Source organism: Pelecanus crispus, chromosome Z (genome assembly GCF_030463565.1).
Source record: "Pelecanus crispus isolate bPelCri1 chromosome Z, bPelCri1.pri, whole genome shotgun sequence".
NCBI lineage: Eukaryota > Metazoa > Chordata > Aves > Pelecaniformes > Pelecanidae > Pelecanus > Pelecanus crispus.
The window spans coordinates 5,119,844-5,143,589 of NC_134676.1; the positions used below are offsets into that span (position 1 = coordinate 5,119,844).

Genomic DNA, 23,746 nt, shown 5'->3' on the forward strand with positions numbered 1-23,746 from the left:
CACAGGCACACGCATCACGGTGCTAATAGTACAATTGCTGTCGTAGAGTCATTTGTTACTTGCCTGTCCTACCCCTTCCCCACCCTGTGGGTAATTCTGCTATGCCTTTATTATATAGTAATGGCATAGTCTTTTTTTTTTTTTTTTTTTTTGTCCTTCTACATTACCTTAAAAAAACCCAAACAGCAGCAACAAAACCCACAGTGCTCTAATTTCTGCTAGAAGGATAAAAGGTAGCATTAGGAAAGGGAGATGAATGGATGAAACATCCACTGCATGTCTGTTGTGCCTTATCGGGAGTGTAGTTTATCTTCCTATATGGAAAAACTCTTTCCTTAAATTGCACAATCCTCCAGCATGCTGTTCATGAGATATTTTGGCTGTACAAGTCTGACCTCAGGTTGAAGTACAGCTGCAAAATTCTTGAAAGCCCTTACAATAGAATGTAACCTAAGTGGAAATGTTTAATCGTGAGCATGCTGAGCACATCCCTGTGCAGATTAAGTAGTTGAGTGCCACAATGAGTGCTTTTTCAGTATATTCAACTGCTACGATATGATCACTGTAAATAGTATTTACTGACATGTTATGCTTCAGAGGAAGCAGACCACTCTCCAAACCATTTTACAGCTCAAATGCAGCTTTCTATGCTTGCTTTGCTGCACAGACTCTATTTAAAGTTATTTGGAAGAAATAAAAATTATTTTAAAGTCCTGTTCAGGTTTCTTTGTACATTTTTGCTTCCTGTTATCCCCCCATCCCAAGGAATGGAATGTTTATTTGCATTTGGCAACATGTCACTCCTGGGTTTATAGAGGAAACCTGCCTTGAATTCAAGTGACAGCATCTCTTAGCCTTCCTGTCCTGTGCAACTTCAGTTCTGTTTTCAGAGATATTTTTTCCAAAAAAGTGCATTCAGTAATTTTCTTGTATTGAGTTTGAGAAATGGAAACTGACTTTTCCTTGTAGCACTTGGACATAATCTAGGCCCAGGGCTGGATGCTTGAAGTATTTTTATTTGTAATCAGCATAGAATGATCTCCCCAGTTTAATTGCTGCTTGAGGTCCTGGTATGTGGAATGCGCAAAGTCTCTCAACTTGATCAAAACCTCTCTGCTGTGCTTGGATGGGCTTAGTTTTAATCTTCTCTTGACTATGTGCTGATTAAAACTAGAATCCTTTGATATAATTTGGACTTAATCTGTGGAATTAATTGCTCCAATATGTAATGGAAGCCAAAGCCATGATAACACTTTTAAAAAGCAAAAAGATTCACACAATTCGTCCTGTGAATGATTGACTTTGTATACTTAAAATAATATTCAAAATCGAATTTCAGCTGTTCTTGAAGCAGTTTTAGCTTCCATTATGAATTACTAGTGTATTTACTGAATCATATGGACTCACTGCATATTATGGTGTTTCTTGCACCTTATTTTAAAGCAGCTGATACCAAGCACTTCTGAAGAGAGGGTACTAACGCAGTGATGGTAATTCCTTTGTCACTGATTCCTTCTCTGGGATTGGACTGTCAATAAATGTATAAATATTGATGATGTATGTCCTGTAATGCTTCTTTTACCATGTTTCTTTCATGTGACTTTTTTCTAGACCCAGAGCACTTTGAAAATTTTGAAAAGTATCTCAAATCAATGAACTGCTCGGAAGAGATTTGTCTGCTCACCACATTTGCTCAGATGGCACAAACCAAACAGGCTGATGTCGATGAGGATTTTATCAAAATCATTGTTCTGGAGATATATGAGGTGAGTAATATTACTGGTCCATTCAGGAAAAGGATGAATATGCTTTTTTTTCTTTCTAACAGTGGAAGGTGTGAAACATTCATGGCTTCTGTAGTTTGTTCTATCATGGAACTAAGAGAGTGCTACTTCTGAGGTTTATAATGTAGTACTGAAATAAAATATCCTGAAGTGCATGTTTTTCTGGGAGAAAGAACAGCTTTTCTGTAGACCAAGCCAGAATGAAACAAATGAACAAAAACATCTTTGTTTTGTTTTATTTTTCTCACACAGGTCTAACTTGTACCTCTGAAATTCCTTGTGTGTGTTGTGGTTTGGGTTTTTTCTGGGTTTTTTTTTTTTTTTTTTTTAAAATGTGTGGCTTTACTGTTCCTATGATTATTTTTGGACTTTGTTTTTGGCACTGTGACATAATAATTCCATTATATTCTAGGGAAATCAGTTTCAGTTTTAATATGGGCATTTATCAACCTCGTTGTCCGGAATCACCAAGAACAATTTGGTTCTGTATTTTTCCAAAAGAGATTTTATTGTGGTGTCAGTGATGGTCAACCATAACCAGTAACTTCTCTCTGCTCATCTTCTCAGGTGTCTTATGTTAGTCTTTCCACAAGAGAGACATTTTCAAAAGTTGGTCGAGAACTCTTGGGAGCAATTGCCAGCATCCATACACAGATGATTTCTGTACTGCTGGATCGAGTTAGAGAGACCATCGAGAAAGTTGGGATGGTAAGTGCTAACCTCCATCATTTAAAGCAGGCACCCAATTAAAACTAGACGTCATACCAGACTGTCTTGTAAGATAACAGCTTGGTATGAATGGATCGTGTTAAAGTCCTGTCCGTGTTTTTTTTTGATCATATCACTCTTGAAGATAGAAGGGTATAATGCTGATTATTGTTCCATACTGAGTACTGATTAGCCTTTTTCTTTTCTGCCCTCAAAGGTTTCTTTATATCTCTTTAAAGAACTGCCGTTGTACCTGTGGAAGCCTTCTTCATCTGAGATAGCGCTGATTCGTGACTGGTTATTAAACTACAGTCTAACCACGGTGGAGAACAAACTAGCCTGCATTATCTTGGAAGGGCTAAACTGGGGATTCGGTGAGCATGTATGTATTAAAAACAGGCGGCCTAAGCCTGCTCAGTTTTTGAGAGTAAAAGTATTTCTCAACCTGGGAGTATAACTGCATTTGAAAACAGTTAATTACATGCTTTTATATGATGGCTGTACACTTGATGGCATAGGATGGGAACTTCACAGTAATTTTGCAGCATTCTGTCTGAGGATTTGCTTGTGTTGCTTTCTTGTAGTGCTGCAGCTGAGATTAAAAGAGGTATTTAAGCAGGAGTTTCCTCTCTAAACAAGAGGAAACAGCTGACAGGACAATTTTTGTGAGTCGCTTAAGATATCTGTGGCTGGAGAAATAGAGGAATCCTCCAAGAAATGTGAATGGGACTGGTGTGGCTGTAGTTTGCAGGCTTGTGTCCAGGTCTGTTTTTCACAATGCAAGAAAACTCACGATTGAAATAAGAGTTTCAAAGCCCTAAGCATTATTTAAACAATGGGAAAGTATTCCCTAGAATGAGTTACTCCAGGAGCTCCATCAGTTCAGGATCCAATCGAGGATGAATGTTTTTTTTCAGAGAGAAACAGAAATAGATTGGTGCAAAAATCCAGTTGCCTGTGTTCAGTGATCCATTTTAGCATTGTAATCTGTGCATTTGATTGTACTGAGCTCTTCTTTTTGCTGTGCTGATATTTGTACATGAAGGTTGCCTTACTTTTTCTCCCTGTTTCTTGATGACACGTGAAAACAAAGGAATGGTAGGGAAAATTAACTCTCAGGTCTTTGCTGTACAATAACAGTGTCATGTCTGTACCCTTTGATATGGGGAAAAATAGTTCTTTAATGTGGCAATTGATAAGAGGAATTACTATGTTTTGATACAAAAATGTGGTTTTTTTGGTTTTGTTTTGGTTTTAAAGGCAAGATTTCCAGTGTCTGTACTATGTAACTTAAAATGCCATCTATGGATCTTTGGATTAATTGCTATAAACCCACCAAATGCACATGAGAAGTGATTATGGTCGCTTTTTTCTGGAAATAATCTAACTGTTGAGCTTTGTATTGCCCAGTGTGAGCTCATTATTCTTCAATATTGGGCTGAAATTTTTCTTACTGGCCAAGATTTTGCCTAGGTATTACAATACTTAATCTATTTAAGATTTATTTCTCTGTAGTGCAACTGAATGATACAGTTGTAGAGACCTTTTAAATGAGGCAAAGTTTTGTGATATGATTCTGGTTTTAGCAGGATGCTCTTCATCTGGATCCAGCTGTCCATTCTGAAGTTGCATTGATGGTCCTGGAAGCATATCAGAAATATCTCTCCCAGAAACCATATGCTGGGCTGCTTTCTGAAAGCATAAAACAGGTATTCCTTCTTCAGAATTACAGGGAATAGCTTATTGATGTGATAGATAGGAAAAACTGCAGGCCCAGGTGTTGTTTTCTTTTTTTTTTCTTTTTAAAAGCTATGCTATGTCGATACTACTAGAACATTGTAATATACCCACTCTCAGTATTTTTGCACCCACAGACCTGTTTGAAGATACTGCTAGACTTACGTTGAACACCTATATGAGAAATAGAAACTTTAAATTTGTCCCCCTTGTAGGTTTGCATTATTATCCAGCCTGCAGTTGGATACTTGCAGACTGTTCTTGTAAAGCATCCTTTACTCATGTGGAGTTGGCCAGTACTTGCTTAATGAAAGGCTACTTACTGGTGAACGTCAGAGACATCCTTCCTGTGTCTCCACCTCTTAGTCTCATCTTACATAAAGACTCAAGATTTTACGAGCTTTTCTGTAGTGATCAGTGCTGTATTGCCTGAACATCCTACAAACATTTATTATGTTGATTTTACAGCACACTGGTGACTGAGGAAGGTATGGCTCCAAGTTACAGAAGGGGAATGGAAAGATAGAAAGATCAAGGTTAAAAATCCCTTTTTGTGGATATTCAATCCAAGATGCTTCTATTTATTTATTTACTCAGAGCTTTTAGCATTGTGTTGTGCTTTGTCTTGTCAGTATTTCTTGTACAGTGCTTTCTCTTCCCCTGTGCTTTTTTTTCTCCAGTCTTTTCTTCCCACACTTGGAATGTTCCTCATTGTCTCTGCTCTTTTCTGACTTGCATCTCTGCACTACTTAGTCATGGCTCGTTGTCTTGTGCCAGCTAAATAAGTTCTCTTTTTAAGCCTATTTCAGCCTTGGTCGCCACTTGTATTGGTGAATCTGTCCTGACTTGCGCGAGCTTGTAACTGGAACTTGAGAGAAAATAACGCTTAGGTTCTTGTACCCCCACTCAGAGAGGATGAAATATCTGCATTGACTCCCAGCAATGCAATTTACACTGGTCTGTTAGAGCATGCACAGTATTTTTCCCAAAGATTTATAATTCCCTCTGATCTAGACAGGCTCTTCTTGACGATGGACGCATTTACATGGCAGAGAGACTCTGCCTGTCCATGTTACAGACTTCTTTCCAAGGAGAGGCTGCCGGGTTTTAGGCTTTTTTGTTGATGGATCTTATTTTTCTGTATACATATTTTTAGTTTTCCTTTCACTAGCAGTCTTAAACGTTACTGAAGGTTGTGTGTGGTTGGTTGGTTGTTATTTTTTAAATAGTAAAACCAAAACTTAGTCTGAGACTGTTGCGAATATGATTTTTTTTTACAAGGCTTTGGTTTAGCAGCAATTTAGGACTTATTAGTATTTTTGAGATAGATCACAGAATTAAGGTGTATAATAAAGCACGTAAGCATCAGCCAATTTAACAGAGCGATTCAATGGAATTTGTTACAATCAAAATAGTGACATAGTTAAAAGATTCGGGAATGGCAAGGGTCACCCAAAACTTACAGCAGGGTTGCACACACAGATGGGGTTTAAATCAAATCACACACAGACCAACAAACAGCTCTAAATCAAATCACACACAGACAGACAGACAAACAGTTCTGAATCAAAATGCACACACACGCGCGCAGAGGTTAATCTGTGATAAAATTTCTGTTTTCATGAGTTTCGTGAATTACTCACTTTTATGTGCCGGCGTTCATCAACGGATGGTTGGTGAACCTCGCAAAATCGGGCCTTTGAGTCCTCATGAAATCGTCGATGGACGATCCTTCAGCCCTCGCGAAATCTACCCCAAGAGGCGTCACACAGCCCGCTGCGGTCCTGGAGAGCTCCAAAGGTCTCCCTTTTGGATCGCTATTTATAGGATCTCAAGATGATTGGCTCTGTTTTGTGGCCAGCCTTGTTTAATATCTTTATCAATGATCTGGATGAGGGGATTGAGCGCACCCTCAGTAAGTTTGCAGATGACACCAAGTTGGGTGGGAGTGTCGATCTGCTGGAGGGTAGGAAGGCTCAGCACAGGGATCTGGAGACGCTGGACTGATGGGCCGAGGCCAGCTGTATGAGGTTCAACAAGGCCAAGTGCCGGGTCCTGCACTTGGGTCACAACAGCCCCATGCAACGCTGCAGGTTTGGGGAAGAGTGGCTGGAAAGCTGCCTGGCCGAAAAGGACCTGGGGGTGTGGGTTGACAGCTGGCTGAACATGAGCCAGCAGTGTGCCCAGGTGGCCAAGGTGGCCAACAGCACCCTGGCTTGTATCAGGAATAGTGTGGCCAGCAGGAGCAGGGCAGGGATCATCCCCCTGTACTCGGCACTGGTGAGGCCGCACCTCAAATACTGTGTCCAGTTTTGGGCCCCTCAATACAAGAAGGACATTGGGGTGCTGGAGCGTGTTCAGAGAAGGGCAACGGAGCTGGGGAAGGGTCTGGAGCACAGGGCTGGTGGGGAGCAGCTGAGGGAGCTGGGGGTGTTCAGCCTGGAGAAGAGGAGGCTGAGGGGAGACCTGATCGCTCTCTACAACTGCCTGACAGGAGGGGGGAGTGAGGTGGGTGTTGGCCTCTTCTCCCAAGTAGTTAGCAATAGGATGAGAGGAAATGGGCTCAAGCCGCACCAGGGGGGGTTTAGATTGGAAATTAGGAAAAATTTCTTCACGGAAAGGGTGGTCAGGCATTGGAACAGGCTGCCCAGAGAGGTGGGGGAGTCCCCATCCCTGGAATTGTTCAAAAAATGGGCAGAGGTGGCACTTTGGGACATGGTTTAGTCTAGTCTACCCTTGACTGGTTTAGTGTGGACTTGGTAGTGTAGGTTAATGGTTAGACTGGATGATCTTAAAGGTCTTTTCCAACCTAAGCAATTCTATGATTCTATGAATTCTATGATTCTAAGTCCTAGACTAGTGCCATATGTGCTGTAGTGTGGCTGTGCTTCCTCTCATCATTCCTGTTCCTGCTGCTTTGTTCCAGGTCTCCTACTTAGCCAGCATTGTTCGATACGGAGAAACACCAGAGACTTCCTTTAATCAGTGGGCATGGGGTTTGATTTTGAGGTTAAAGCTTCACAGAAATGACCGCGGCATGCAGCATGGCTGGCCTGCAGTCCCCGTGTCTGGCACCGTGCTCGACATGACGGAGTCGGTCGTGCTTCACCCCCTCCTGAAGGCTGTTAAAGCAGGCATCCCTATCGGCTGTTATCTGGCACTGGCAATGACCACGCTAGGTCACAGGTAAGCGGGTTTTTCATGTTTGCCTTGGATGGATGGCCCCGGTGACCTACCTGATGATGCTATTAACATCTTTGTGCTTGATAAAGAATAAAAGAATTCTGATGCAAGGGATTGAGCAGTCTTTCAGGGACTGTAGTTGTGAACAGTGTGCCATTTCCTTTATTTTCTTAGTACTGTATTTTTGCCTTCTGTATGTTAGAGTCAAAATAATAATTAGAAATAATATTGAAACTGAAAGATGAGCATGATTGCTGTGGACAGCAGTAACTTTTAACCACACTTACCGAAAGGGTTGTTCTACAGGTATTTTTTTTAGCAGGGCTGCAGCAGAGTAATAGAAAATAGTGAGGAGAAAAACCACTTATGCTGGTAATGATAAATAGAGAGCTTTAAAACCTTGATACTGAACCTCCTAGCCCTGACTGTGTTCCAAAACAGTCTTTTTCACTGCTTTCAGCTGGTTTGTGGTAAGGCTTTTGGACATAATGAAATGCACTAGCTGATTAAGGTGTGGAGCCACAGACAGGTTAATCAGTCTCTCCCAGGTCAATTTTCCCTGAATCTGTGATCTCTTTAGTTATCTTTTACTCTATTCAAAATTTTCACTAACTTGTTTTCTGCATACAATATTGCTTTGCTCTTTAAAGAGAAATTGTCTTGGCTGTCTTCTCCTTCCCCAAGCCATTGCTTGATGCTAAGGTTATGCCATACGTACATATGTGCTTCTTCAAAGCACTAGAGTAATTTGAGAAGGTATTCTGGTTTGAGAGTGGAAATTTTTATGTGACTTTGAGCATGGAATGAAAAACAAGGAACCTATTTAATTCTGTGGTTTTGTTGTGGGTTTTTTTTTTTTTGTTCCCTCCCAAACACTGTTTGGCCTTGCAAAGAACCATTTGACATCCATCTCCTATCTAAACAGTAACGTTGATATTTATCACACACAAAAGTTCAAGGCCAGTTATGGTAATGAGCAGAAGCAGCAAAGTGCTATGCTGTATGCTAGTGGCTTAATACAATATTTCATTTTTATGACCTCAGAGTAGACATAGGATTAATGTTTTACATCTTTTCCTGATGTGCAACCCTTCTCAGTTAGCAAAACTTGATGCAGAGCAATGTACCAAATAAGTTGCCACTAGTGAGTTTTCTGGACAGTAAGAGTAGGATGCATCTCAGCTGACTGCCACCATCTAAGTACCTACTGTAAGGAAACCCTCCGGGCTCCATCTATAAGTAGTGAAGAAGGATGTCCAGAGCATCATCCATCCTGAGGAAATGTCAAGGGTAGGTAACGTGAAATTCCCTCTGCAGGTTCTTCCTTTGCCTGCAGAGGGAGGCTAGTTGGCTAGGTGAGGCAAGAACCTTGAGCTTTAAATGGATTGAAACTTGATGGATGAAGACCCACATCTCCAGTGATTTTTTTCGAAGACAGGACACAAACCCTCAGAAGGGGAGGAGGAAACTTAACAAATCTGTTGGCAATTGAATGACTCCTACAGCTGAAGAAAAAACTCTGGATTTAGCTGTTTAGGATTTCAAAGATTAAGTGTAAAGATATGAATGTCTTTACATCTCAGTTAACAAAAAAACCCACAACAAACCCAACACCCTGTCTCCCTTTCTACTGACAGTCAATGTGTTTTTTCCTTGTTTTGTTTTTGTTTTGACAGCATTGAGAAGTTCTGTGCTGAGGGGATCCCTCTTTTGGGTGTACTCATCCAGTCTAGGTATCTGAGAACCGTAGTCCATGTGCTGGATAAGATTTTACCCTTATTTTACTCTTGCCAGTATTATCTCCTGAAGAATGAACAGTAAGCATTATCTGTTCCTAATACATTTATTGATAAAAAACAATGATAAGTTAATCTTGACTGTTAAATTTATCGGGCTTTGTTCTGGGTTTTGCATCCATTGAGAATGTGATGCAGACGATGAGGAGGTGCATTTCGTTTGTTGGTCGAGTTACGTTTTGACATTGACTGTGGTTGACGACGTAGCTGTAGAGTGTCTCCTACTGACGTCTCATGTACAGTTGTCGCTGCTGCTGCTGTGCCACAGAAGTGGTCTTCAAAGAGCTGCATTGACAAGTAGCTGTTGTGTTTAGATGAGTGGGAAAAACAAGCAAGCAATGCTGTTTAACTGTGTCCTTACTGGTATGTTGAGCAACAGCTGGGAGTGTTCTGTAGTGCTGGACTCTCCTGGTAGATTAATAGTGTGGTCCCTGGGGTGTTTCTGGCTTGGACCACCTGGCAGTGTCCCAGACAACTCCTGGGCTAGATTTGGGTGCTGATGTGGATCAAGAACTGTATTTGGTGCTGATGAGCTGCCTTGAATTACAGTCTGCCGTGAACTGCTCATACCGTGCCTGTGATACGCTTAAAATGGAGCAATTAAATCTGCAGCATGGTTGTGAATCACAGTCCTTTTATATGCATGTCACCAGTGCTGTTGAAGGTGGTTTTAAAATTTCTAGAAGTAGCTTTTTTGTATATTATGCTGTAGGAGAAGTTTTAGAATTAATTTAATTTGTTGACATCCCTAGGTTTTTATCTTACATCCAGCTGTTCCTTCATCTGGATAGTGGAGTCCCTCAAGGTGTGACCCAGCAGGTTACCCATAAAGTAACACAGCACTTGACAGGAGTGAGCTATGGAGAAAATGTTAAGCTGCTCAGTGGTATGATACAGGTAAGAACATTATTTAAAAAAAAAAAAAAAAGTTGGGGGGGGAGTTTTCTAAAAACAGGTGGGCTTTTTTGACTGAGTTAGTGCTTAAAGTTAGAAAGGATGCTGAACCTGGCAGTTATGCAGCCCCGGGGTACGAATAGTTGGGTTTGGTGTCCTGAAATACTTCCACTTAAACTTGCCTAAATCTGGAAATACGTGTGATGCTGGACATAACAACGTGTGCCTTCCAGACTTCTTGGAAAACACATTTTCTAATACGAGGTCAAAACTGCCTAAAAAGGGAATATAATATGCAGCACTACCTCCTCACTTGTGTTAGCTGAGGAATGCAGTGGATATATTAATATTTGAAAGCTTTGCTTTTGACCACTGATTTATAACTATGCTATGAGAAAAAAAAAAGTACTAGTTTCCTAACACAGGAACATTTTTTTTTAAGTGCAGAGAGGTCAAGAACCAAGGCCCACTACCATTAGGGAGGGGTAAGGACTAAAGGGACCTACTCTGGGAAGTCCTTTTGCAGAACAGCAGGCTGCACTTCAGAAATAGGTGCCACTTACGTCTGCAGGTCACAGCAGTCCCGCTTATGGCTTTTGCATCTGTGTTTGCTGATTGCACAAGATGCTCAGCTCTCCAGTCTCTTTTGGAGACTGGAGGTGACAAAGCTGTTTCTACATAGGTATAGAGAGCATTATTGTAAATTATTTATTTTAAGGATAGGCCCACAGCCGTATGCAAGTTAAACAGTTCTTCAATAAATTCTTACCCTTTAATTGAAACTGCAATCTCTTGAATAATTTTAAATTTTTAAAAATTTAAAAATTTTTAATTTGCAGACTCACATTTTTCTGAGTGACCAGCCACGTGGAGTGGGGCCGACTGCAGTACTGGAGTTCTGGGTTCAGGTCCTCACCAGCCAGCAGCTGTGGCACAGGGACCGGGCGACACTCTTCTTGCTGGATGACTTATGTAAAGTTGCTTTTCAGTACAGTCAAGAGGACTGTGTACAAAAGCTGCTTTACCAACAGCACAAGGTAAATGCGTGTGGTATAATGGTGTGGCTATTGAGTAAACGATCAGTTCGTGTGTTGCTTGTTCTAATTTTGATGTGAATGTATTTTCCTGAAATGGAACAAGAGCAGTCATGACTGAGTGGTAATGGGGTTATGTTATCTGATTTGTTTCCGAGTAGATTGATTAGTGAAATATCCGATATTTGAATAATGATAAGAATTAAAACCTATTTGGAACGCAGGTTTCATTCGTATGAGCTCTATCATAGTATTGTAGTTTGTAGTCTTTGCATTTCATATGTTGAAATAGCGTATTTAGAACAAAAGTAGAGCATCCTCTCCTGAGAAAACAGAGACTGTCACTATAAACCAGAATCTTTTCATCAAAAAAGAAATAAAGCACAAGCAGGCATTTCAGTGATGGCTGGCTGAGCTAAAGTTGGGAAGTAGCAACATGAAGCAGAAAGGAACCTGGATGAAGATAGAGTGTAGGTATATACCTGTACCTTATAAATCATCTGTTAGGCTGCTTACAAAAGACCCCCCACGTTTTCTGTTTCCATGTAGAATGCTTTGGGCTATCATTGTGACAAAGGTCTGCTGTCTTCCCTTGTCAGCTGGATTGTGGCAGGCAATGTGACACCTTCCTTTGTTGAGGGCAATGCCAATTCCTCTCAGGTAAGTGGTGTGATGGTGTTGGATGAACAACCCTGGCAAAAGCAGTATACATGTGTTTAGAGGTGTGGGTTTTTTTGGTTTCCTTTGTGGTTTTTTTTTTTCTTTCACAGATTTTTGCAGATTTTCTCTTCTTCCCTCTTTCTTCCTATCCCCTGTGTTTGTGAGTTTTCTTGTGATAAAATCCTAATTTAGCCTAACAGAATTCTGTGAGTTTATTACACTAAAGGGAACACGGACATTTTGCACAAGGAAAGTTTGTCTGATCTGTGACCAGGAATTCATATAATAGGATTTATTAGTTAAGATTTCTTTTAATCTTCAGTCGTTCTTGATATATATTCAATGAGAGAAAATACGTAAAGCCTAACTCTTCTGTTAGATCACTCTGATGGATATTTTGACGCCTAGTTGCTTTCTCTCCCCTTAAGCAAGTTCCTCATTCGAGCAAAAAGAAAAAAACGCTGCAGTACCCCAACTGGAGATGTGTAGTGCAGGTGGGAGAGAGGGGGTCTTATTTGATGGGGTTCGAGTAAGTTGTTTTCTCCAGAACTCTCTGGATAATTCTGTCAGTTGTCCCTGGTTTCCCCCTTTTTTCCCAAGATTGTACAGAATACAAAGGGGATGTTAGAATGTATATAAGGAGGAAGCTGGTTTTCAGTTTTCTTGTTGAGACATGATACTGCTTTTGCAACTTTGTAATGAGAATCTGGCAAAGACATATTCCTCTTAAGAAAACAACCAGCTTCCTGATCTTACCCCTGCCATTTTGTTATCAGTGTTCTGTCATTACTGTTTTTACAGGTATGGTTTTCGTGGATGGTGTTAAATATGGAGTCGATATTTGAAGAAGATTCACAGCTTCGCAGAGTTGTGGAGCGGGAGTTGGTTGTTAATGCTTTAACTCCTGATCAAGCTTTGAAGGTGAGAGAACTGTTCCTCTGCTTTTATTAGAGAGAACTAATGGAGAAAAGTGTTCTCTTGTATTGTTTGGTTTTTCTCTCATGTGCTTTTTCTTACCGAGATAAAAGCATAACTAATGCTTTATATGATTGGCTTTCCAGGAGAAAATACACCTGACAGAAAATTTCCTTTGTTTTAAGTTGAATGTTTAAAAACTACTATGCAAATATCTGTTTTTTAATATACCATTATTTACAGAAAACTTAAGTCACTAATTAGTGCTCTTGCATGATTTTCTGGGTCATCTGAATGCTTCGTGATCTTCAGTGGATTTATTCTATACCACTGAGATGGGGATTGCAGATACTCTGATTGTACAGGTGGGAAAATGTGTCTATATGTCAAAGAGCATTCTTAGATAATCTGAGTTTTGCAGAAGTTTGGGCTTTACTTTTCTCTGTATTTGCTGAATTATTTTCCAAGACTTTCAGACCTGTTTAGGTCTCTCCCTTAACAAGGCACTTAAGTGTGCTTTAAGCCATATTGCAACATTTTCCAGGTTCTTTGCCCAAATTCAGTTAGAAATCCTGGAAACAAGCAAGTGGAAACCAAAGCTGTCCAGTCTCGAAGTGTAACTTTTGGCCCATCCTTCATCTCAACGGTTTCAGTGTGTTTTAATGAAGAAGGTAGTCTAGAAGCTCTATGAAAATAGATTATTTTCTCTGTGCTCTGTGAAGCTCTATGAAAATAGGTCTGGCTGTGTCCAGACTGGTACGTGGCTTCAATCCTTGGAGACTAGTCTGGAAAACATTTGTCCCTTGGCTTCCATGTCTTGATTTACCTGGAAAACAGTGAGATAGTACGTTGGGAGTGCGTGGAAAAGGGTGCTGAGGGTTCCCGAGGTCTAGTGTGGGGGATAAGGTAGTGCCAGGGTCTGCACTGAGACATGGGAACTTGGAAAAGCCTCCCATTCTCCTGCTTCAGGCGCGGTCCATGGGAGCTTGGTGTGTGACTCTTTAATGATTTAGTGGGTCCATGGAGTAGTGTTCCGTGTTGCCAATATGGAGTGCTGCTGCTCACACGTTGCATTGCCTTTGTTCTGCTTTTGCAAAAAGAAAAAAAAAAATTTTTCCTTCAGTATTCTTTCTTCGCGTTAGTTTTACTTTGTTTTACATTTTCAATAGGGCTGTGTAGAATCTAGTCTGGAAAAAGCTAAAAGCGGTAGCACGCTGTAGGATTCTGTGTCCTCATGTGGCTTGGGACTTATTTTTACTGGTTGGAATGTGCTGCGTGCTTCACTGCTGCTGCTCTGTTCTCTAACAACATTAGTTACATGGAAGTCTAAACCAGGAACATCAACCTCTGTGAGTGTCGTGGTTTAGCCCCAGCCAGCAACTCAGCACCACGCAGCCGCTCGCTCACTGCCCCTACCCTGATGGGATGGGGGAGAGAAATGGAGGAGTAAGAGTGAGAAACACTCCTGGGGTGAGATAAGAACAGTTTAATAATTGAAATAAAATAAAATAGTAATGATAATAATAACAATATAATAATGATTATGATAATAATAATGATATACAAAGCAAGTGATGCACAATGCAATTGCTCACCACCCGCCGACCGATACCCAGCCAGTTCCCGAGCAGCGATCGCTGCTCCCCAGCCAACTCCTCCCCAGTTTCTATACTGAGCATGACACCATATGGTACGGAATAGCCCTTGGGGCAGTTTGGATCTACTATTCTGGCTGTGCCCCCTCCCAGCTTCTTGTGCCCCTGGCAGAGCCTGGGAAGCTGAAAAGTCCTTGACTGGCATAAGCAGTACTTAGCAACAACTAAAACATCATTGTGTTATCAACATTCTTCTCCTACTAAATCCAAAACACAGCCGTATGCCAGCTACTAGGAAGAAAATTAACTCTATCCCAGACGAAACCAGGACAGTGAGGCAGAACAGTAATTAACTGTAATTAACACCAGTGGCCCATGTGTTGGCCTTGCATCAGAGTAGCCCTTCCATTCATGCTATTTTTTTTTAAGCATCAGAGGTGTAGCACTGCTCTTTAAGAGCTGTCCAACACAATCTGTGAGCTGGGCAGCTCTTCCACTAAGACCTGGAACAGATGTGTGAATGTTTCAGATGTTTTCTCCTCCATATTGGCACTTTGGGACATGGTTTAGTGGGCATGGTGGTGTTGGGTTGATGGTTGGACTGATGATCTTGGAGGTCCTTTCCAACCTTAATGATTCCCAGTTTTTACTTTCATAAAAAATAATCCAGCCACCAAGGCAGGAAACATGAAATTATTACTCTACTCTTAATTGGTTTAGTGGTGGAGTTAGAATCATAGAATTGTTTAGGTTGGAAAAGACCTTTAAGATCATCCAGTCCAACCATTAACCTACACTACCAAGTCCACACTAAACCAGTCAAGGGTAGACTAGACTAAACCGTGTCCCAGAACGCCACGTCTACCCGTTTTTTTGAACGCTTCCAGGGATGGGGACTCCACCACCTCTCTGGGCAGCCTGTTCCAATGCTTGACTACCCTTTCCATGAAGAAATTTTTCCTAATATCCAACCTAAACGTCCCCTGGCGCAGCTTGAGGCTGTTTCCTCTTGTCCTATCGCTAGCTACTTGGGAGAAGAGTTGGTAGTGTTGGGTTAACGGTTGGACTTGATGATCTTAAAGGTCTTTTCCAACCTAAATGATTCTGTGATAATTACTGATTTTTTTCATGCTGTGTTAATCTCTTGGGTTAAGCTGTGACAGCCTGTTACAGGGAACTGCAGCAGAACACTTGTCTGGAAATGTTCTTTTTGCAGAAAGCACAGACCCAGCTGAAGCTGCCCATCGTACCTTCCCTTCAGAGGCTCATGATCTACCGCTGGGCTCACCAGGCCCTTGCTACCCCTGCTGATCACCCTCTCATGCCACTAATCTGGCAGAAATTCTTCCTCCTTTACCTTCACCGACCAGGACCACAATATGGGTGAGTCTGATCGTAAGGACTCTAGCAGATGAGCAAGCGCTAAGAAGTTTGCACTGCAAGTGAGACTAATAAGTGCCTCACACTAAGACTGCATCCGAAAGCAGCGGGTACCAGCAACTTTTCTAAAGGGTCAATTTATTTGCAGAGATGCTGACTTGACACTTGCAACAAGACTTTGTTGTGCTTTTTTCATTCATTTTTAGATTACCTGTAGATGGCTGTATCGGAAGACGTTTTTTCCAGAGTGCAGCTCATACTACCTTACTAAATGAAATGAAGCAGCGCTTAATAGAGGTAGCAGACTTCCACCACGCTGCCAGTAAAGCACTAAGAGTGGAGAGTCCCGCAGAGGGCACTGACAGATCACCGGAGAAGGCGAGCTGCTCACCGGATTACCTGACTTCACCAGAACTGCATAAGGAACTTGTCAGGTAAAGGAAGACTATCCAGTTCAATCTTACTCAATGGAACCACCTGAGCAACTACTAGAGCACAGTCTTAGCCGTGGGAGACGTGAAGGGATGTGACCCTCGGCTTACCTAGATGTGCTGCTGGCACTTTTTATATGCATAGTTGTGGTCAAATCCCTTCCTCTGTTGATAGAACTTGTTTTGTTTCTTTGGGGGGGGGGGGCGGGGGGGGTGTCTGTGTGCTGTTTTTACTACTAAAAATTAAAAAATTGCTGATAGAGTTGTCCTTAGGGGAGAGCTTTGCGTTTTAATTAATGGTATCCCCATACCGGTAAAATATTTGTTGTTTAGACATATCTGCTACCGATATGTACATCACTAATTATAAATGTAAAATGCTACTTTGTGTGTATCCATCTGTTTGTCGCAGACTAGGGCCCAAACTTAAGTTTGAATAAGATTACTTCTTCAGGGAATGTAGTGGATATTTCAGCACATGATTTAATTAGCGCAGTTTACCCAGTTATCGTGCTAAAGTTGAGCTGTGACAAGCGTGTTCTGTGCCAGCTGGAAAGTGATGGGTCTCCTTAACCAAAATGTTAGGGCAAGACTGTCCTTGTGTTGGAGTAGGCTAAGGAGATGTGCATGGTCACTTGCTGCAGCTCAGCAGATGAGCACTCATTTTTGGAAGGAGTGGTAACTTCTAAGAGCCACATATCTCATGCACGCTGAAACTGTAGCTATGCTGTTTGGAAGTCCATGGTTCTGTTACACAGAGACTTTTCATTTGGAGAGTCTACCTTAAGAAATATTTGTGGTATTACAGTATCTGGATTTTCTTAGAAACTGTAGTTGAAAGGCTTGTTTGAGCAGTGTCCCTTGTTCAGGGGATTTGGGCATACAGGATCTGAGCTGCTTTTATGTGCTCCCCCCCCCAGCAATCAATAGGTACTGTACAAACAAACAAGGGAGATCATAAATCCTCCTTGGTCATATGTGAAAAATAATCTAGAGATGCTCACTGGGTGGAACTTGATTAATATTTTGTCAGCCTTTCGTTTCAAAGGAGTTCCACACTCCAACTTAAAACCATACTGCTGTACAGCCAAGTAAATCTTATGCTTGGGAGGTTAATGACTGCCTAGACAGGAGGGAAAACATTGCATAAGGGCTGACCCTTAAAACTAGACTACTTCCATTTTTTTAACCAATGACACCGATAGAGAAAACAGGAGCTTGCTAGTGATATTTAATACACAGTGCAAAGATTTAATGGTATTCTAGTTTCCCCTTGTATTTAATCAGGAAAGCTTGGATGATATGGTTATAAAAAGGGTACCCCTCAGTAGAGTGGTGTCAGTTGAAGAAAGAAGTGTATTTATGTTAAAGTACAGTGTTAGCAGAGGAGGAAATAGGAATCAACTAGCCATGAATTTGAGTCTGACAAGAAATGAAAAAAAATATAACTCAGGTGTGAGCTTTTAGAGCAGGCACTCTAGAGGTCATGGGGTGAGAAGCCAAGCTTGCTCAGACATAGTCTTTTTTTTTTTTTTTTTCCTTCATCGGTCTTTTGAATGGGGTTGTCAATACGATTCCCTGACGTAAGAGACACTTCCAGTTCTGGGTCATGTTTGTTAATGGGCATAAATGTTTTCCTTTTCAAAATTCGTCCTGTTACTCTTGGTTATTGCCCTTCATATTTTTCTAAATAGCTTCTTTCCACTGCTGGTCTTTGAACTGACACTTAGTATGCTAGTCACAAAGCATCTAAAACATCTATGTTTTGAGCCGTGTCACCTTGTAGCATGATTTGTTGCCTTGACTCTAAACCCCAGAATGAGACTGCTGTGTAATGCATGGTATGCATACAATTAGAGTTCACACCGATTTATTTTTTTCCTTGTTTTTGTTTTTCTTCGCAGGCTTTGTAATGTTTTTGTTTTGTGGTTGGAAGAAGAGAGTTTCCAGAAAGGAGACACATACATTCCTTCTTTACCGAAGCAATATGATGCATACAGACTTGCTAAAGTCATGCAGAATCAACAGGTAAAGTGCCAATGACATTGGCAATCTGGGATCCAAAATGCACTTCACTTGTTAAAGTGGGTCCTCTAAAGTAGTGAGAGACTTGGTGTCACTGATCTTTAATATGTGTACAGCATGTATGGTAGCTTTACAGCTCTAACTTCTTTTTCCTAAAAATCCTGTGCTATCCCAAAGTGTCTTCCTTTATATTTGAGTGAGGACTCATGAGTAGATTTCTTGCCTATCTTAATGAGAATACAGTCCTTATTCTGTACTGTTCTGTAATTCTTTTTATGTTCTAAGATTATTTTAGAGAATTATTGAAGCTGGAACTTGAAATGACAAAAGACTGGAAGCTGAAATCTGCTCGTGTTGGTGCTCTGTAACATGTCAGGTTCAAATACAAGTTAGCGAGTGGGAGGTGTATATTGTTCTGTCCAGTAAGCCTAAAGAGTTAGTATCATTAAAAAAAACCTGTGAGAAGGGAGATTTTGGAAGGGCATTTCATCATGCCTGCTTGTTCTTGGTCCTCCAGTGTATGTGACTACTGGAAATGCAGCCTGCTTTAGTTAATCATGCCATGACGCTATGATACTATCTTGGTTTCCTCTGTGTTCCCTTTTTAGGAACAGAGTTTTAATAATCTGTACCTTTTCTGTCTTATTTGTTAGAAATGGTACTGTGTGTGCTTGTCAGATTTCTTCTCTAAGAGTCACAAATGCTTTTCAGTGGCTTATCTATATATGTGATAAAAACTCTGCAGCTTTTTTCTTCACTATAGATTATTTTCCCCCCCCAGTAATAATCTTCCCATGACTTAAAACTGCAGGGTCTAGTTTTATGTACTTATTTTATCTCCCCAGCTACTGGGATGGAGGCACAGTACATGGTACTGGCCAAAATGGGCATGATCATTTAATTTTTTTGCTTTAGGATTTGTGGATGGAGTATGTCAATGTTGAACTCGTACACCATGAGTTTCAGGAAGCTCTAAACCTTTGGCTGCCGGTTCAGCTTGAATCGCGTACAACCTGTGTTTCTGCAGGGCAAACAGATTTCGCCAACCCTTTATCAGGTAAGAGAGAAGAATATTGTGAATGAAACTGGGCCAGAAAGAATTACTAGTATGGTGAAGCCCTGGTTCCTTTAGGAACATAATGAAATCTGTGAATAAAGATGTTAATACAGTTTGTTTTCTATGGGTGCAGTATTTTGCAGGAAGTTTTCATGATATTCTCACTAAGATGCCCATGTGGGAGGCTGACATCAATGTTTTTGGTTTAAAGTTTGCCGCATCACAGAACAGCAGGTCATATTGTGCCTGGAGCTTCATGGGTGAGCTTCCCAAAGATTCCTCCACGCCAAGCATACTCCAGACAGGCTGCATTTTCCCAAAGTTTAGATAGAGACAGCTGCAAGCAACGGCAAAAACCACTGTACTGGAAACAGAAAGATTGATTCTGTTTTTTTAGTTGTTGTTGTTGTTCCCAATGCCTTTCCTTGCTGTTCCCCTGGAACTTTGGCATGGTGAAAAGGTTCTAGCGCAGAAGGGGATAATAGTCATGGTACGTATATTACGGATATGATGAGATTGGATTTTTTTGCGGCTGATTAAAAAATGGGAGGGAGGGAATAGAAGGAAACTGGAATAGTTTAATAGGTGAATTGGCACTGTTTGGTCAAAGGAACTGAATGGGAATCAGCAGGAGGAGGGAGCTGACCCGGACAGAGGCTGCACTTTGGGGAGGAATTGGAGCTGACAAGATGAGAGCTGAGGATGAATTGTGGGGTAAGGAAGATGAATTTGGCTTACCAGGCTGGGTCTGGGAGCCTCTGTCAGATGAGGGGAATAAATGGGGTGATAAGAGGAAAATTGGAAGGGTAGAAGGTAGGAGTGGTTGGGGGAAACAAGGAAAGTAATGGGGCCTTGGGTCCTGATGTTTGTGTGATGGAGCTGGTCATGAAAATTAGCTGTGTGAAATAAACTTTGTCAAAAAAAATAGGAAGATTAGTTAAGTGATTTTTTTTTTTTTTTTTTTTTAAAAAAGGGAGGAATCCTGAGAAATGTGTCTGCTGCTAGAAGTGTTTCATGCAAAAAAATAACATTTTTGTTCAGTGTCTCCTAAACTTTTCTTACTGGCAAAACTTGCTTCTGCTTTCTTTTCTAGCTAAAGAGAGGATAATGAATAATTTGAAGAAGTTTGATACCCCCAAGCCCCTTCTGCCGCTCCAGACGATGAAAGCTCCTGTGCCAGTTATTTCCTCTGCCAGTCTATTAAGTCAGAAGGAAGCAATTCAGCTCATGCGCATGGACCTTAACGTCTTGCAGCGACACGCCAAGTAAGACAGAGCTGGTTTCCTTCTGCCTCGCTAGCGTGTCTAGCAGTGTCTTCAGGTGCCCTTCGCAGCAGCCTCATTTGTGGTGTTGGCACAAGACTGTCAGTACTTGAGTTCTGCTTCTTGTCTCAGGGTTTTGGGTTGGGTTTGTTTGTTTAGTGGTGGTTTTTTTTTTTTTCCCCTTGACTAGTGTATTCTTATTCCACTCCTTTAACTAAGATAAGACTACACAAGTGTTATCTAACAACTGAGATTACATCAGCTGACATCTAACTTCTACAATTTCTTTTCTCATATGGCATACTTTTAAAATAAACTCTCCCTTTAGCCTAGATTTGCTGACAGTAAGTTAGTTAACCCTTTTGCACTAATGTAGTAGCTGCAGTGTGAAGCATTGGAATCGCCAAGAGAGAAATCTGATGTCTGGGACTATTAGCTTTGTGTGTGAAAGAGAAGAGACTTTCTGTTTTTAATATTCCTACTAAGAGAATCCAGCTGAAGTATTTTCAAACACAGCAGATGAATCTGTAGCTGTTCTTGCCCAATGTAGTCATTTAATATCAATATTATTATTAAAAAACCCAGCCCCCCCAAAAAAACTTGCTAAGCCCAAGAGAGGATGTGTCTAAACAATTCCAGCAGCAATTTTAGGTGGGCTTTTTTTTTTTTCCCCTGTTGACTGAATCATCCCACAGTCCAGCTTTTTTTCATCTGGTGGAAAATTGCATTTCCTACAGAGGGTGAGCTATTTAATTTCCTTCCAGGTTGTCATGTGAAATAATTAAAAATCACTTGTGCTGACTTGAGTAGTTTTGTTCTTATGAACCTATTTCTTTATTACTTTTGAAGTGCTATTACTTTGAACTTTTAACTCAATTTCATTTAATAACCTTTTATGTTTTCTAGGAAAGTGTCAGGAGTCTTTGTACAGCACATTAAACTGAAGTCTCGTCTCTTGCTTATAAATTCTTAGCATTACTGTTTTCAGTAAAGATTTTGGTAACTTTACTAATAAATGCTTTTCAGAACTGCGGCGCTCTGGGAATCTCAGCATGTTGCTCTCAATAGTGAAATACTGGACACAGTACCTAAGCTCTACGTCAATCGGGAAGAGCAGATCACCCTCCATTTGGAGTGCCGGGGAACTTCAAATAAAGGCTGCCAGGGAGCAGCTCTTCTGACAATCCAGGTTAGAGACGTGGCATCACTTCTGTTTTGGGGCTGTTGGATGTGGATAATGAAAGTGAAACGACTGAATGGTTACAAGAATGGTAGCAGTTAACCAAATAAATCCATACACACGTAATAGTTACCTGAAATACCTAAAATGTAATGTCCAAAAGGAGATGCAGATCAACAGCTGAAGAATAAATTGTTGCATAAAATTTGTTTTGCTCCTAGCGTCCGTTCTAAACTGCTTCCCAATGTGTGAATGTGGGAATACGCTCACGTAGGAATAGAAGCATGAAAATGTTTATGGAAGTATTCCCATGTTGCTTGGTATATGAATTTCTTGATCCCCTCTAAGTTTCAGTCCCTGTGGATTAAATGTCTTCCATAAAAGACATGAATTATATTAGCGTGTGATAATTAAATAGGAACATGACCAAGGATTTGTGCTTGGGCACGATGTACTAAGTCTGATGAAAACTCTCAGGGGAAAACCATCTATATTCAGAGTTCTCTTACTGGGCTCTGCTTCATTTTTACCAATAGGTGCAACATTGAAGAATTTGAGCAAGAGATATTATTCTGAAATGAATATGTGTCTTTTTGTCATTTAGTTTGAAGGGAAACATAAAAATGAAGCAGTGAGCCAGCAGCTTCATGCTTTGCGTAAAGAAGTGAGACAACTGCAGGCAGAAGCTACGAAGCCACCTTCTCTGGGTGTTGTGGAAGCAGCAGTACATGTGGAAAATTTTATAACGTAGGTTGTTCAGACACTGTTTTAGGTAGTGGTGTTTTATATTTCTTTTTCTGTATATTAGAGTTAAAATGTGGAATCTGTTTGTGTGTTTTTCATAATGCTTATCAGCTTGGGTTGACAACAGAGCTGGAATCCTAAGACCTGGATGTTTGTGACACAGACCTCTAAAGCAATAACTCTGTATATTATCAGAAGAGCTAACTGCTGGTCATTCAGCCTCCACAGGGCACACAGTGTTGTTTTCTACTTCAATTAATTGTATTCTGCATTAGAATAGCCCTTCCAACCCAGCAAAAGCAAATTGAGTGATGACAGGGATGCTGTGGTAAACTTCAGGAAATGGCAAACTTGTACCACAGCTGTTTCAGCCATAGGCTAAACTATATGTTTTTAATATCTCTCTCTAGGTTTTTCCCTGTTACAGTGCAGGACATAGCTCTTTAATAGAGAGTTATGATTTGAAGTAGCTTTTCAGTATGTGAAACAAAATTGTGCAGTGGAAGAGGACTATATAATATCACTTTTTTGGGGGGAGCAAATAAATGGATTAGTCAGAGGCTGCCTTCCTCTTGAAGGCCTTTTAGAGCTCATCCCAGAGGTCCAGTCTTGCAACACCATTCTTCTCAATCTCCTAGATTTCTGCTGGGATTCTTTTAGTGTAGTTGGTTCCCTACAGAGTGTACAAGTAAAAATAATCAGTTACTATTTCTACACATTCATTCTTGATCATTAATCTGAAAAATTCTGTGGATGAGCTAGTTCTTGGGATTTACATCTGTGGAATTGCATGTTCTTCAGATGTTTTAATTCAGTAAAGATGGGTGTTTGAGCTCTATAAAACATTTACTTAGTAATACAGAAGAAAAGACTGATTCTGTTTTAATTCTGTTATTGCTGAGCCTGTTAAATAAAATTTTTTTGTGGTATAAGGGTAGTTGAGATGGCCTAAGAACATGATGAGCGCATGATTTGAGGGAGAAATAATCTGTTGGAACTATGCTGTGAAAAATCTTTTGATGATCACTTTCTGACTCTGGTTATGGAGACTGTTTGAGGTTTGGAGGTACGCATTTCAGGCAGCAAAATTACTTAAGCTAAACCTGGGACTGTTCAGCCTAGATATGAGAAGGCTCAGGAGCTTCTCATCAATGTGTAGAAATACCTGAAGGGAGAGTGCTAAGAAGATGGAGCCAGGCTCTTTTCAGTGATGTCTAGTGACAGGACAAGAGGCAGTGGGCACAAACTGAGACACAGGAGGTTCCCTCTGAACATCAGGAAACACTTTTTTTACTGTGAGGGGTAACACAGGCTGCCCAGAGAGGTTGTGGAGTCTCCATCCTTGGAGATACTCAAAAGCT

General features: G+C 40.8%; 1 protein-coding gene across 3 annotated transcripts in view; it reads left to right on the top strand.

Moving 5' to 3' along the window:
• Window positions 1-23,746, top strand: part of EPG5 (ectopic P-granules 5 autophagy tethering factor) — a 64,640-nt gene that overhangs the window by 17,424 nt on the left and 23,470 nt on the right. For 2 of the 3 annotated variants that reach the window (XM_075725844.1, XM_075725846.1), the window contains 17 exons: window positions 1,612-1,766; window positions 2,352-2,492; window positions 2,710-2,874; window positions 4,079-4,201; window positions 7,156-7,415; window positions 9,089-9,229; window positions 9,961-10,105; window positions 10,942-11,139; window positions 11,686-11,796; window positions 12,598-12,717; window positions 15,523-15,689; window positions 15,893-16,120; window positions 18,022-18,145; window positions 19,058-19,199; window positions 20,293-20,464; window positions 21,488-21,650; window positions 22,246-22,388. In XM_075725844.1, the coding sequence (XP_075581959.1) occupies window positions 1,612-1,766; window positions 2,352-2,492; window positions 2,710-2,874; window positions 4,079-4,201; window positions 7,156-7,415; window positions 9,089-9,229; window positions 9,961-10,105; window positions 10,942-11,139; window positions 11,686-11,796; window positions 12,598-12,717; window positions 15,523-15,689; window positions 15,893-16,120; window positions 18,022-18,145; window positions 19,058-19,199; window positions 20,293-20,464; window positions 21,488-21,650; window positions 22,246-22,388 (2,698 nt within the window). The remainder of the gene's footprint in view (window positions 1-1,611; window positions 1,767-2,351; window positions 2,493-2,709; window positions 2,875-4,078; window positions 4,202-7,155; window positions 7,416-9,088; window positions 9,230-9,960; window positions 10,106-10,941; window positions 11,140-11,685; window positions 11,797-12,597; window positions 12,718-15,522; window positions 15,690-15,892; window positions 16,121-18,021; window positions 18,146-19,057; window positions 19,200-20,292; window positions 20,465-21,487; window positions 21,651-22,245; window positions 22,389-23,746) is intronic. The other variant, XM_075725845.1, reaches the window with a different exon arrangement.